The sequence below is a fragment of the Pungitius pungitius genome, chromosome 1 (genome assembly GCF_949316345.1).
Source record: "Pungitius pungitius chromosome 1, fPunPun2.1, whole genome shotgun sequence".
NCBI classification, from domain to species: Eukaryota; Metazoa; Chordata; class Actinopteri; order Perciformes; family Gasterosteidae; genus Pungitius; species Pungitius pungitius.
The window spans coordinates 5,060,161-5,073,494 of record NC_084900.1 but is presented as its reverse complement, the minus strand read 5'-3'; the positions used below and the strand labels follow the sequence as shown (position 1 = coordinate 5,073,494).

The 13,334-nt window shown below is 52.0% G+C and overlaps 1 protein-coding gene across 4 annotated transcripts; it reads right to left on the bottom strand.

Moving 5' to 3' along the window:
- Nucleotides 1-12,131, bottom strand: per1b (period circadian clock 1b). 4 transcript variants are annotated; one of them, XM_037479012.2, is made up of 20 exons: nucleotides 11,959-12,131; nucleotides 7,833-8,609; nucleotides 7,443-7,699; nucleotides 7,186-7,307; nucleotides 6,777-6,978; nucleotides 6,442-6,636; nucleotides 6,088-6,166; nucleotides 5,862-5,968; nucleotides 5,579-5,732; nucleotides 5,186-5,450; nucleotides 4,970-5,078; nucleotides 4,692-4,845; nucleotides 4,485-4,582; nucleotides 4,089-4,235; nucleotides 3,141-3,452; nucleotides 2,294-3,054; nucleotides 2,019-2,187; nucleotides 1,638-1,851; nucleotides 1,377-1,527; nucleotides 1-1,253 (listed from the first exon to the last, which is right to left on the bottom strand). In XM_037479012.2, exons 2-20 carry the CDS (start codon nucleotides 8,135-8,137, stop codon nucleotides 990-992), a joined length of 4,065 nt encoding a protein of 1,354 aa, XP_037334909.2. In that variant the 5' UTR covers nucleotides 8,138-8,609; nucleotides 11,959-12,131; the 3' UTR covers nucleotides 1-989. The 4 variants fall into 4 exon arrangements, with proteins under 4 accessions (XP_037334909.2, XP_037334910.2, XP_062416834.1 ...); XM_037479013.2 differs by having other exon boundaries at nucleotides 7,443-7,696; XM_062560850.1 differs by lacking the exon at nucleotides 11,959-12,131 and adding an exon at nucleotides 8,768-9,491.
- Nucleotides 12,132-13,334: the final 1,203 nt, after the last annotated feature.

The following is a 13,334-nucleotide window of genomic DNA, read 5'->3' as shown; positions in this document are numbered from 1 at the left end:
TTTAAATTTAAAGTTATTTTTTATTGTCACTTTTTGTACAAAGAATTTCACAAAAATATTTAGAAACTGTTGCAGACACCACTGACGCCATAAAGCAAAAGGATATCGAATGACCAGAACAGTGACGAGAGAGAGAGAGAGAGAGAGAACAAGTGTGTGTGTGTGTGTGTTTCTAGTTACTTCCTCCTCTTTCAAATCCACTCGCCGACATGCGATCTCCTCGGGGTGCTGACAGTTTGAGAGAATAATTGGTCATTTCACACCAGGGAGACCACACCAGTGCACCAGGAGGAGACCTTTCCAGTCCACATGGGCCTCCTGGTCACCGTCCACGCTGCCCCACAGTTACCTGGACACTCTGCACGTAGAGCGCCCCATTTCCATCCTGGGTCTTCACATTTTTTACAGTGGACAGACCCTCTTTTAGGGCATATATCCTCTCTCCATTTGAGGATGGATGAAAGTATAAAAATATACACATCGTTTACAAAAACCTGTTACGCAGTGTACGTTGACGTCTATAAGGTGACAGGTCCTCCTGTTAATTGGGGCAAGTGTTTTGACACAACAAAGTCTTTTGAGAGAAACCGGATGTGACTGAGCTCCGGATTCCCGACGACCTCCGGGAAACATTCGAGTCCCAGAGGAACTTCCCCTCTGACCCCGTGACGGGGGGGGGGGGGGGGAAACGGGACGCAGGACACTGTGGTGAAGCACATCCATCTTTACCTAAAGGCGCCTTTTTTTACATTCAACTTCGTCCTCTCTCCGATTGTCTTACTTCGTCCAAAGATGCAGCGAGCGTCCCCGCACTGACGGTCAAACAACAAGCTGGAAGTTGTCTCGATCAATACGCACCTTTTTATTTTTTTTCTTCCCTTTTTCAGCCCCTTTTTACACCTTGTGTACAGCGAGAGCTGCGAGGTGCGCACTTTTCCGCACAGCGTAGAAAACGTCTGCGATCGTGTTCTTCACCTTTGGCCACCTGCTCAGTGAGTCATGTGCGACTTGTCCTTTGCGTCTTCTGAGGTCACGTGCTCCTCCGCCGCCGCCATCTCTTGGTTGCCGTCCTGTGCTCCGCCGCCGTCCTGCTCCTCGTCCTCCGGGTGACCTCCCTCCATGGGTGTCTCCGACCGGTTCGCCTCGCGGTCCTTGAGCACGCCGCCCAGCTCCATCTCGTGGATCTCCACGTCGAACGGCGCGGCGGCGGTGGCGGCGGGCGAGCAGGGCGGAGACTTGCAGCCAGCACAGCCCTGGAGGACAACCCAAAAAACAAACAAACGCGTCACTCCCCTTGTCCCCTGTCCGCGTCGTGACTCGACGTATCGGAAACATCGATGTCGGGGGGGGGGGGGGGGGGGTGCGAGCGCACTTACAGAGACGTTGATGGCCCGCGGCAGGCGCCCCGTGCGGATCCACGGGTGCACCTGGCTCAGCTCCCTCTTCTGGTCCTCGGAGAAGCGAGGCTGGTGCTTCTGCATGCTCCTCAGGGCCTCGCGGTCCTCTCGCAGCACCGTCTCCATGTCTCTGTGGGCGGAACAAGGGGGGCGGGTCAGAGGGTCACTGAGAGTCTGGTGCCGAGTATGTAAACGGACACAAACAGGCTGCTGTGTTTCATTTTTGACCCAGCGCTGTACCTGACGGGCAGCTGATAGGTCATCATGACCTTGTCGTCGGTGTTGGCCATCAGCAGCCAGATGGGGTCCTGCAGGACACACTTGATGAACTGCTCCTCGCCGCCATCTCCTCCGGCACTGCTGCTGCCCCCTGCAGGCTGCTTGCGGGAATGGTCGTTCTCGGACGAGTCGATACTGCCAAAGTACTTGCTGGTGTGGCTGCCCTGGCTGCTGCCTGAATGGACGAGGAAGGGAATGAAGAGATATTGCAATAATCTTCTTTGTATGGAATGTTTTATTACAACAATGTGTCTCTCAAGGGAAATCACGTCCAGACACCGGTTCTTTGGGAAGAACTCTATGAAAATGGAAAGCGGGATGTGATCTAAAATGACTTCTTACTCATGCCACTGGTGCCAAAGGAGCTGCAGCCGTTGGAGCCGGAGCCTGAACCAGAGGACCTCGTGCCCGACGACCCTGACCCGGAGGCAGCGGAGCCGGTGCCGGAGCGGGCGTCTTCCTGTAGCAACATGTCCAGCAGGTCGCTGGAGGTGGACATGGCATCATCACCCTACGGGGGGGGGAAAAGATCGGTTTTAAGATACATTTTTAAATGCCGTATGTAAAAGTTTTAGTTCTTTTACAAAGCCTAACATCATGAACGTCAGCGTGCTTACGTTCTCCTTGGAGCTATCGTCAGAGCTCCTCTGATTGGCCGAGCTCTGCACCCCGGCCGCACCGCCTTGCACACAGGGCGTGGCTTGCTGTGCCGCCGCCGCCGCCAGCGCCGCGGGGACCTCCAAGCGGTTGCTGGGCGTTTCTTCCAGCTGCAGGAGGTTGAGCGGCGACGAGCATCTGGACTGGAAGAGGGGGGACTCTGCGCCCTCTCGCTCAGCAGGCGTGTGGCTGCAGGACTGCGGCGTGCTGCTGCGGGACGCGGCGCAGGCGGCCTGAAGCGCTGCGGAGTTCGACACTACGCCGGAGACGCCCCCGTGGGTGGCGGCCGGGTACGCGAAGTTCGGATTGAAGAAGTGCCCCGGGACGGGGCCCGGCTGAGCGATGGGCACCCCCATCTGGGGGAAGATGTAGTTGGGAAGGACCAGGGCCACCATGGGAGGCACCATCTGGGCGGGGGGGAAAGGCGACGCGTCCGGCAGGGGCTGGGCGAGCGGCGGGTAGACGGGGTAGATCGGGAGCACGCCAGGAGCAAAGGGGGCGGCGGGAATGCCGGCCTGAGAGCCCACAGACGGCCAGGAGGGGGAGTTGTGGGTCGGGGGTCCGATGGGGACGCTGAGGGGCCCGGGAGCCGCGCCGGCCCTCGGGTCCAGACCCAGGGAGCTCTGCCGGTCGGAGGACTCCTGGTGCTTGAGTCTTTTGCCGCCCCGCCGGTGACTGGCGCCGCTTCCCGCGGGGGGGTAATCCCGAGAACAGCGCGCTCCTGGAGGGAGACGGGAAAGAGGAGGCACTCGAGTGAGCAAAGCCGCCCGCCGTCTAGCGGCGTGCGTTGAGCGTGGGCTCCCTTACCTCGGGACAGGGGGTTGGCGGCCGGGGCCTGAGACGCCGCCTGATCGAAAACGCGCAGCTTGCTGAGGTCCTTGAAGTGGTCGAGGAACGCCTGCTCCTCCTGCTGGGTGTGGGCGGACAGCACCTCCTTGGTCAGACCCATGCGGCCTCCTCCTCCTCCTCCTCCTCCTCCTCCCATACTGCCACGGCTGTCCCTCGCGGGCTGAGCAGCTTGAGGAGGTAAAGGAGGGAAGGTGATTGCCTTGATGGCGAGGAGTGTTGTTGCGGGCGGAGCTGGCGCAGTTGTAGGAGGAGCCTCCGCCATGTTGATGTCTGTGATAGAGGGAAAAGCGAGGAGGTCTGTTAAAGCAATGAAGAGAGACGATACGACTGTTGGAAGAAGAAACGGCAAGTTGTTCTTCTGACAAATGAAAATCTTGGTCAATTCATCACTTATATTTTGTAGCTATATTAGGACCAGTAGCTTATGTTAGTAAGACAAAGTAGTCCTGTCTAAATCTACTGTACGTCTTCTGCGTTTGGGTGTTCAGCTCAAAAGTTACAAAGTCGACAAAAATAAAAAGACAGCCAACTCCTGGGGAACATTTTGGGGTGAAGCGGTAAAAGAAACGACCCGGAGAGGTCCAGAGGAGAATATTTCCAGTTGGAGAAACAAAAAGGCATAAATCATTACCTGCAATGTGCAGTTTTATCATGCGGCTACAGGGATCTGCAGTAATATAAAAACACTTTTTGGTCCGTTCAATTTGCAAAAACAGGCAAGCAAGGGATAAAAAATAATCACAGCATACTACTGGGCAACAGAAAGACTTTGGGCCCCAAAGAAAAAATACAAACCTCAATAAAAAAAAAAAAAGATTTTTTAAATAAAACTGAAGACATGCACCGACCTCGTGTCTCAGCGACAGACTTTAGGGTTCAGAGAGAGTGAGTGTTGAGGATTCCCACCTGACTCAGGAGGCTTCTTGTCTCCCACATGCACGATGGTGCTGCTGAAGCTACACTGCGACGTGACTGAGACTACACTCTCTGCCTTTGTGGCCATGGTCAGGGGAGGCAGAGGAGGTGGTTCACTTACAAGGTTAACTGAACCACCTGCAGAGAAAACAAGGCCAACAAGTTGCTGTCAATGGCGCGCGCAGCGTCCAGATAAACACGCAACAAACACGCAACAAACACGCACCTACACGCATGCTCATACAGTCATAAGTGGTCATGAAATGAATCACCCGTATTAAAAAATAACCAGAAACAAAAAGGAGAGGAAGGGAAACTCCGAAAAACACCAAACTAATGAATCGCCTACAAAAAAAAACCAACCCACAATGGAGGCTGGGTAAGTACCTGTGCTGCTGCCGGCCTCCAGCTGTTTGTCCTCGTCAGACGTGGAGGAGCAACACTTCCTTTTAACAGTGTTGGGAATGTTGCAGCTGTCCAAGTACCTGCGTGGGGTCAGATCATCGATGGATGAGTTAGGTAAAGACCCCCCCCCCCCCCCCCACACACACATAAAGGGTTAGGAGGCAATGAGCTGCAGGCTTGCTCACACACCTGATGATGCTGTCCAGGCAGTTGATCTGCTGGTAGGAGAACCCGGTGGGGGGGTCCTTCGGCGGTAGAAGCGCAGCCGGGACCAAAGGCGCGGGGGGTTTCGTCATGTCTGCTATCAAACTTCTGATTGGGTCGCTGCTGATCGCTCGCAGGCCTGAATGAAAAGAGGGGAGAGGAACGGGAGAGGAAACTTGACGTTTAGAATCTCTGACATCACTGGTTGAGAAAACAAACTGCTTCCTTTCCAGAGATGGATGTCATTCTTTTTCTCCTTCTACCTGTGCTTGTAGCTTTTCTAGGCTGAGGGCGGTTGCGGGACTCGATGAACACCTGCTGTCCGTTGGTCTTGACCATGTGGACGTCTTTACAGATCTGCTGGAAGGTCATCTGGAAAAAAAAAAAAAAAAAAAGAAACGTCCCCAACAAACTCGTTAGACCGACGTGGAATGACTGTGGATGACGATGTTTTCCAAATCGCTCAGCTTTGCACTCACAGGTTTCTGGGAAACGACAGCGGCGGCGGCGGGGCCGCTGGCGTCGCTGGACGAGGCGCCCGAGGCGCAGAGGCGCTGATGGTGCGAGCGCCGCGAGGCCCGCGAGCCGCTGGACCCGAGGGAGCTGTAGCCCTGCGAGCTGCCGCTGTGCACCGGCTGCGCCAGGAGCCGGTGGATCCTCTCACTCAGCCGCACGACGTCCGGCGTGGTGGCCCGGGTCTCGCAGCACGGCGCCGTGGTGAACACGTCCTCGTTCAGAGGGCCCCTGGAGCCGGGGGGGGGGGAGGAATAGCGTCAAGAGCACCGCTCGGCCTTCAAGATGCTTGGACTCAAACCTCCCACTCACGACATTCCCTCCCCCTTGCTTTTCTACGACCGAATAAGTGATCTTACGTTCTGACTTTGTGGCGCCCGACGATAAACGCCACCTTCCGGCTCCAGGGGTTGACGAAGGAAGACCAGCTGGTGTCGATGGTCAGGTACTCCCCGTTGCGGGCGCACATCCTCAGGGGCGTGTGGTCGAACGGCTGCCCGGCAAACTGAAAGACTGGAAGGGACGAGGGCGCAGACTTTAATGAGGACGGAATGAAGGCGGTTCTGGCTCAGAAAGTTGGTGAATGCCAAACAAAGAAAGGGAAAAACAAAATGTTCAGATTTCAGTGCTGGATGTACTCACTCTTCTCGTGTATAGCCACCATTAAGGGCCTGTCTTCGGGGTGGATGTAGAGGAGGGTGGGGGTGCCCACCAAGTCCTGGGGCAGATAGCCCAACAACGGCACCGCCCTGCAGACACAATATATACATTTACACATTTAAAGACAGGAATAGCATGTCTCATTTTTCATAGAGCAGATAATCAATGATCGATGGGGGGGTAATAAAAAAAAAAGAAAAGCCCTAACCTCTCATCAACTTCCTGGAAGAGGCAGCTGGGAGTGTGACTGGTGGTGAAGATCCGCTTCTCTGGAGGGATACGAGGAGCTGAGGAGAACATACGTTCAAGGTTCATACAGAATTCATAAATCGGTCCGATCATTGGAGCTTCTAATTCCTAATGTCTTTCATTCTCTTCTCCTCCTCCCCCCACACCGTGTAAATTACACAAAGATCACAAAAAACACAGCTGTCATTTGATATCTATTTTTTTCTTTTCTTCCTGAGCTGAATCCTCTAATTGCCAACTACCCTTCTGATGTGTTTTGGGCCGGGGGAAACTCTGGGGTCACTTGATAAATGAATACAGCTGCGGCCCGTACCTTCGTATCCAGAGTGAACCCTCTCTGCGATGAGCAAGCAGCAGGGCTGTGGCTCAGCCTCGTCCGAGTCTCTGATGGTCAGCTGGTAGGGCGTGAGGCGGAAAGGGTAGTAGCGCATCTCGCCGGCCTGCGCCTGGTCGGCGCTGATCCGGCAGAACATGGATTTCTCCTGGGTGCAGTCGGCCGGTGGAGAAGCTGAGAGGAAGGAGGGCGGTTGGGGACCGAGAGTCAGGCGCGGGACCCTCAGTCAGAAATCCCAGGCTCACGCTGTTGCTCTTCCCCCCCCCCCCCCCCCCCCCCCAACCCTTTCCCAATCTCACTTGGTCTCGACTCACCGAATCCGATGCAGGAGGCCCAGTTGGGCAGGCGGCAGGGCGCCGTGCCGCTGTAGAAAGTGCTGACGTCCTGCGGCGCCAAAAGCTCCGAAAACATGGTGCCTTGGAGACGCTCTGGCTTGCAGCGCAGCAGGGAGGAGCCGTGGGGGGACACGTACACCACCTTTCCGGACAAGAACGACACGCCCATCGAGAAAGTGTCCTGAAAATTGAAAGGGGAAAGAAAAAAGAAAAAAGAAAAAAAACTGATGAGGACGATGGGAAAAGTGGACTGTAGAAAAAGCTTCTTCCACATGGCTTTCATTAGCAAAGGCAGCAGTAAAATACTAAAAGAATTTCCAGCACCACCAAAGCTAAAGACAGTTTGACATTCTTTACATTTTCTATATATATATATGCATTGACCTACAGTGTTTTTGAGGGTGTATTCAGAAGTGATGTTGTCGAGCTCCTCAATGGTGAAGGCAGACAAGTCCAGGCTGCAGCCGTGACACTCCTCCACACTCCACTGATGGTAGTACTCCTTGTTGGCTGGAACAATTACATATCACAAAGAAGAATTCATTGAGAAATTATTGAAGCTCTAAATGCCTGAAGGCTTATCTAAGAGTATATGCAGGGGCTTTGAATGCATGGAACCCCCCCCCCCCCCCCCCCGGCCCTCACCTCGGACTTGTTTGACACACTGCAGTGCGTACTTGAGGGCGTTTAGAGTGCTGGTGTGACCCTTGGCCTTGCGCTCGGTGGGCAGACGGAGCTTCAGCTCCTTGATGGCCTTCATCAGGTCTTTCTGGGTCTGGGCCCGCGCCGACTGGTTGCTGCTGCAGCCGGAGGTGGAGGGGGGGTCGTGCTCCGAGCTGGTCGACAGCAGGCTGTAGGCCAGCGAGCTGCTGGGAGGCGAGAGGCTCTGGGAGTTGGAGCTACTGGGGGGGGGGGGGGGGGGGGGGGGGGACGGCAAAGAGGGACAGAAGGAACGCGAGTGAGCGCTTTGCACTGAAAAGATGTTTAGCGGGGGGGGGGGGGGGGGGGTGGGGGGGGGAGGGATGGTGTGCTCACCTCTTGTTGCTCCCCGCGGCTTCCAGCATCATGCCGGAGTCCTTGCCGTTGGACGAGCTGTGGGAGCTGCTGCGCACGGACTGGCGCCCGTGCGACCCGCCGTCCCGGTCCATCCCGCCTTCGCTCTCCCGCTCCCCGGAGTCGTTCCCGCTGGAGAGTCCGTCCATGTCGTCCGAGTTGGCGCCCCTTTCCCGCTCCTGGGCGGCGGCGGCGGCGTCGGCACCGGCCGCGCCGCTTGTCGGAGAGCTCAACCCGTCCGACTCCTCCTCGTGGTCGGGCGCTGATTTGGGATCCTCATAGCTCATGCTTGAGCAGGATGAGGCCGGAACAGCTTTGTTTTTACGGTGTCAGCTGATGCAAAACGGGCGGAACTTTAATTTAGGTGGGGCTACTGTGTACACACAGGTGAATCATGGTTAATGGATGATAGTTAAAAGCACTAAGGAGAGAATTTCATTGCTTTTTCCACTCCAAAAAACTCGGGTCGGATCAAAGGGCTTTGAGCCCTTCTTTCAGCGTTATTATTAAAATGGCTGTAAAAAGTATAGCAAGTGAGAAAAAAACAGAGGTTGCCCGTCCACCAAGGCTCCAATCAAATTCGAAAAAGGTGAATTTCTGCTAATGAAACAGCTTTTGCACAAGTACGCCAACAGATTGGGATGAGAGATTGCAAGGGAGAGTGAGAAAAACAGCTCTAGGTGAGAAAAAATGCAAATCCCCGTTTCTCTCAGTATCTGGCCTCTTCAGAGATGTGATGCTGGGGGTGCTAACGGCCACCTGGAATCACAGAGATGGACGAAGAAAAAGAAGGACAAACTTATTAGTGGTTCTCTGAAGTATCTCACAAGGACTACAGCTATGGAGACAAAAAGAAGGCTTTTCATCAGTTTTTGGGGTTGGCCTCAAAAGAAGCTTTTAGTATGGCCGTGAAATACCTCATGTGGAGCAGAGTCTGCAGGCCACTGTTTGCGGTTGTTGTAAGAGCGCCCAGCTGTTAGCCTTTAACACAGATTATCTGGATTAAATTATTACCCTCTCTTGGGCACGGAATGACTAATCGCCTGTTTGCATGCGGCGAGTGCGTACGAAGGCATGTTATATAGAACAAGTGAACTGGGAACATAAGAAAATTCATGGTGAGAAATGGTCTAGCCTCCAGTTCGTTGCACTCTTGCGTGGAGGACGGTTTAAGGCAAATAGAACACCAGGAGGACTTAACCAAGCGCTCCATTAAAGGGTTCTTACAAATTAGGGATTGCTTCTCCATCCCGTAAAAATGTGAATCAGGCCATTACCTACGCAAGCAAACGTCTCCCGCTATTTCTTCCTTGGGTCAGGCAGACACCGCCGTAAGCCTTAAAGCCTTGCAGACGCACACCGGAGAAGGCGGAGCCAGGCCCCCGATCTGGTCAATCCATTCAAACGTGTACACCTTGAAGGCCTCCCCTCGGGTGTGCAGTGGTGCGGAATTCTGCTCAGAGGGGTTTATTTACGTCCCTGGACTGACCGCTCAGAAATACTTCGGCTTCCTGTTTGTGACGCACAGGGCCAGTACGGCTGGGTGGACTGGGGTTCACAGCGGCCCGCCGCCAGCTGGAGGTCGCTCAGAGGATCCGACAAGAGGATAGAAGGAGTGCGCACACCTGATGACGGATGTGACTGATTACACAGGGATAACCACACAAAAAAAAAACCTGCAATGGTAATTGGTGGAAAACCAGCAGGTATTGGGGTTGAAGTGATTTACGTGAGGCCCCCCCCCAGCGGCCTTCTTATCAGCCATGAAGTGATAACCAGCATGATGTTGGGTCAGATGATGAATTCGCCGCGGGTGAACAGGTCAATCGTGATCCTGTAATATGCAAGTGGGGAGTGGCCGTCGAGGCTGACTGCGAGCCACGCGTACTTCCACGGGTGACGGCAGAGCCACACGGGGTTGGGGGGGGGGGGGGTTGGGTGTGCTATTTTAAATACCTGGACTACCGGTCCACTTACCCAGTTGGGAAGCAAGCGGTTTGAATTTTCTGTCCCAACGGGCAATGTCGGGTGCTTCCAGATCACCTAACGTGCGTGTGTTTGGACTCTGGGAGGAAACCACAGCAGTGGGGGAACAATGCACTATGCCCCCCACCCGCTCAGATCATTTACAGGAAATGCACTCAGTAAGCAAGATGTACCCAAGATGTACCTATTTTAGGGTGGCAGAAAATGTGCAGCATCCGTCTAATTCACCCTTTTTACTCACAAGATTGCAATCTTTCTGAAAACATGCAAAAGTGTCAAATATTCACTTCCAGTTTCTCAACGGTGAGCATTTGACAATCACATTAACAGATCAAACAATCGATGGTCAATTAACACTTGGCAAATTGAGAGTCTGCCTAATGTGTGACATTGACCTTTGTTTGTTTCTTGTAATGAGAACATTTGGGGCTTATCAACTTCTGCAATTACAAGCAATATGAAGATGTAATCTATGTCTGTAAAAAACGATGGATGATTTCACTACGGATTGAAAACAAAGATAATAAAGTAAGAAAAATAATCAGTTTTCTAGCTGGAGTCAATGTAACCGAATTTGATATAATGCCTTGTATATTGTACTCCAGTGGAAATAGTACCTGGCTGTACATGTCGTGTCTACAGCAGAGTTCAAACAAATGTATTATCAATATTAATACAAGGGCACTATCGTCGTGGTGCAATGTTCAGATGCAGGCAGCAGGGGGGCGTGGCGTAGCACCGTGTCTGAACATGTGTGGACCTCTCCGCTCGACCGAGAGAGCCCGCCCCCTGGTGCTTTCCGTGAGCCATGCCGTCTGCTGATTGGTCGGCTCGCTGGACCAATGACGAGGGCGCTCCTCGCAGAGGCCGCCTGCGACAGGCTGCGCCTCGCGGTGACTCGTGAATATTGATGGTGGGAGGTTCGTCGTAGCTGGTGCACGATCACTGATTGGCCAGCGTACACACACACACACGCACATTTATGAGACGGCGGGACACGCGCTCTGCATGTGTCAGGTGGACAAAATAAACTGCCGTACGACTACACCTCAATACACTTGTCATTACGCTATTATAAACCAAATACCGTTGCAGAATACCGGATTTGCCGTGGTTGAACTCAGGATAAATCGTGCCTATCAAGCTGTTAAAATAACCTAGATAACTGAAATTGAAAAACTGCAAATTCCAGCCACCATTTATGTCATTAGCAATAACTTAAAAGGCAAACTCTCTCGTTGAAAAATTGAATCGTTATATGCTTCAAAAAAGAAAAGGTGCATGGTCTAGTCTGCAGTGGGAGGAGGTTCTGCCCCTCAGATCGAACCTTTTCCACGCACTATGGTGAATACACCACAGCTCTGTATCAAACAAGTAGCTCATTAGGTCATTCGAGGACATTGTTGATTTGTTTTGGATTCGAACACAAATTCGTTTTTTTAAGTCCCTAAACTACACCTAATATATGAAGTAAACAACACAATCAAGATATTCTGCACTGCTGCAGTGAGACCAAACTCACTCGTGATTCATTCTCATATTAGAGTATCACAGAGGGAGCTATAAGCTGTTTACTTGTGATGGGTCTGTTTGTGTCTGATCACCTCGTTACAAAGCAGATTCCGTGCATAATTAATGAGGCCCACTTGATTTTTGCTTATGCACAAGCAGAAAGGATCAGCTGGAAGGTGCACACCCAAAACTCCCTATGTGACGCATGAAGGAGTCAAACATTAACGTTAGCTGGAGGAGGGTTTCTTTGTTTGTGTCATTAAAATCTTCTGTTTACAACCCTGTTGTGAACTCAAGTTGTATATGTCTCACGCGGTTGTTCCCTAAAACGTTTTTTTTTCCTTCTCGTTACAAACATTACTGCACGCTATGAACGTGTAATAGCAGCTTTTAACGAGAGCAGTAACTAACTCACGTTAAACGGGGGAAGCAACGACTCAAAGCTGTTGGGTTTCACTGTGAATCGCGACGATTCTCTAACAAATCACATCAAGTTAAATACGTGTATTTCTGCCGCTCGGGGCAACGACGGGCTCGAAGTGACAGCTAGCACGCTAAGCTAGCCGCACTATTTAATAACGTCCCTCGACAAAAAGCACGACCGGCTTACCGTAGATCTGCTCGGGGCGATGACAACGGCGTCGATATTCCACCGTGAGCTTCTTGAAAGTCAAAAACAAATCCGTGTGGCAACGGCCGTCTTTGCTTGACGGTCTGTGTTGGCTCTTGAGTTTTCTTTCCCCCCTTTTTTTTTTTTGTTGCTCTGCCCCCCCCCACCACCACCACTAGTTTACACGCAGGACTACACGTGCCGGGTGCCTGGTCTGGCAAGGGTAAAAAATCGAATAGGCCGCCGTGATTGGACAGCGGGAGTTGGTGGCCCCGCCCCGACGCGTTCCGATTGGCCGAGGGGCGGGACCAGCTGCACGGGGCATGCGGGCGTTCACGTTGCAGTGTGTCTGGTCCTGGGTTTTCCAGTAAACATACATGAGGGGGCGTGGGCCGCGCTCACGCTCGATGTGGCCTACTTGGTGCACCGTAATGCGTGTAGTGTCCGCGCAATTCGATTCTGTGTTTGGAGCTCTTTAGTCGTCCTTCAGCAGCTGGTACGGTTTCTAGGAGTATATTTAGTTATTTAGTCTATAACTGGTCAAACATTGAGGTGTATTTATCAGAAGTCAGTCCTGATGACAACTTGTATGTTGTTACTTTTCATTTTTACATCGTTGGTTCCGCGTGCTGTGCTCTCCACTCTTTAATTCAAGTTAATCTTTGACCCGGAAATTTGACGAAACAAATTAATAAATGTAACTCATCTTTCAGAGAACAAAGGTAAGACAACAAAAGCTCAGGATGAGATGAAGTTCCTAAACTATTATCAATATTAATACTTTGTGCTTTATATCGATTCAGAGTCCAGACTGTGAGTTGAAAACCGCAGCAGTTTATATGTTCTTTAACGTCTTGACTATAGTTTTTGTTTTGTTTATTACTTCTTCTATGTCGCTCTTTCTACCCTGCAAATAGGAAAATATATTTGCCTTATCTTGTCCCTCTTGCGCAGAACGCGCAGTCTGTTTCCGCTGCGCGTTGTCTTTGTACTTACGGCTGCGGCAAAGCCTAAACATGCACAATCCAACGTGCTCTCAAACGATGACGTCACTTGCACTGCTTGCCCTCTCCGAAAGGCACGAGGCCGACGGTGTGGTCGGCAAGAGGCTGTAAACAGTGCAGATGTAGGGCACACGGCAGTATGTTAATGTTACAATAATTACCGCGTCATCTTTTAATAGAAGCTGATTTACCAGTCGCGATGCAAATAGCATTTGTTGACCGACAACAACAAAAATATAATAACTCTTGACTACACATGTAAAGATGTATCAATAAAGCAGCATGAGCTTCTCTTATAATACACATAATACACGATGTATAACGTAGATGTATTACATATCTTCGTGACAGTACACTTATTGTTTAGTCAGT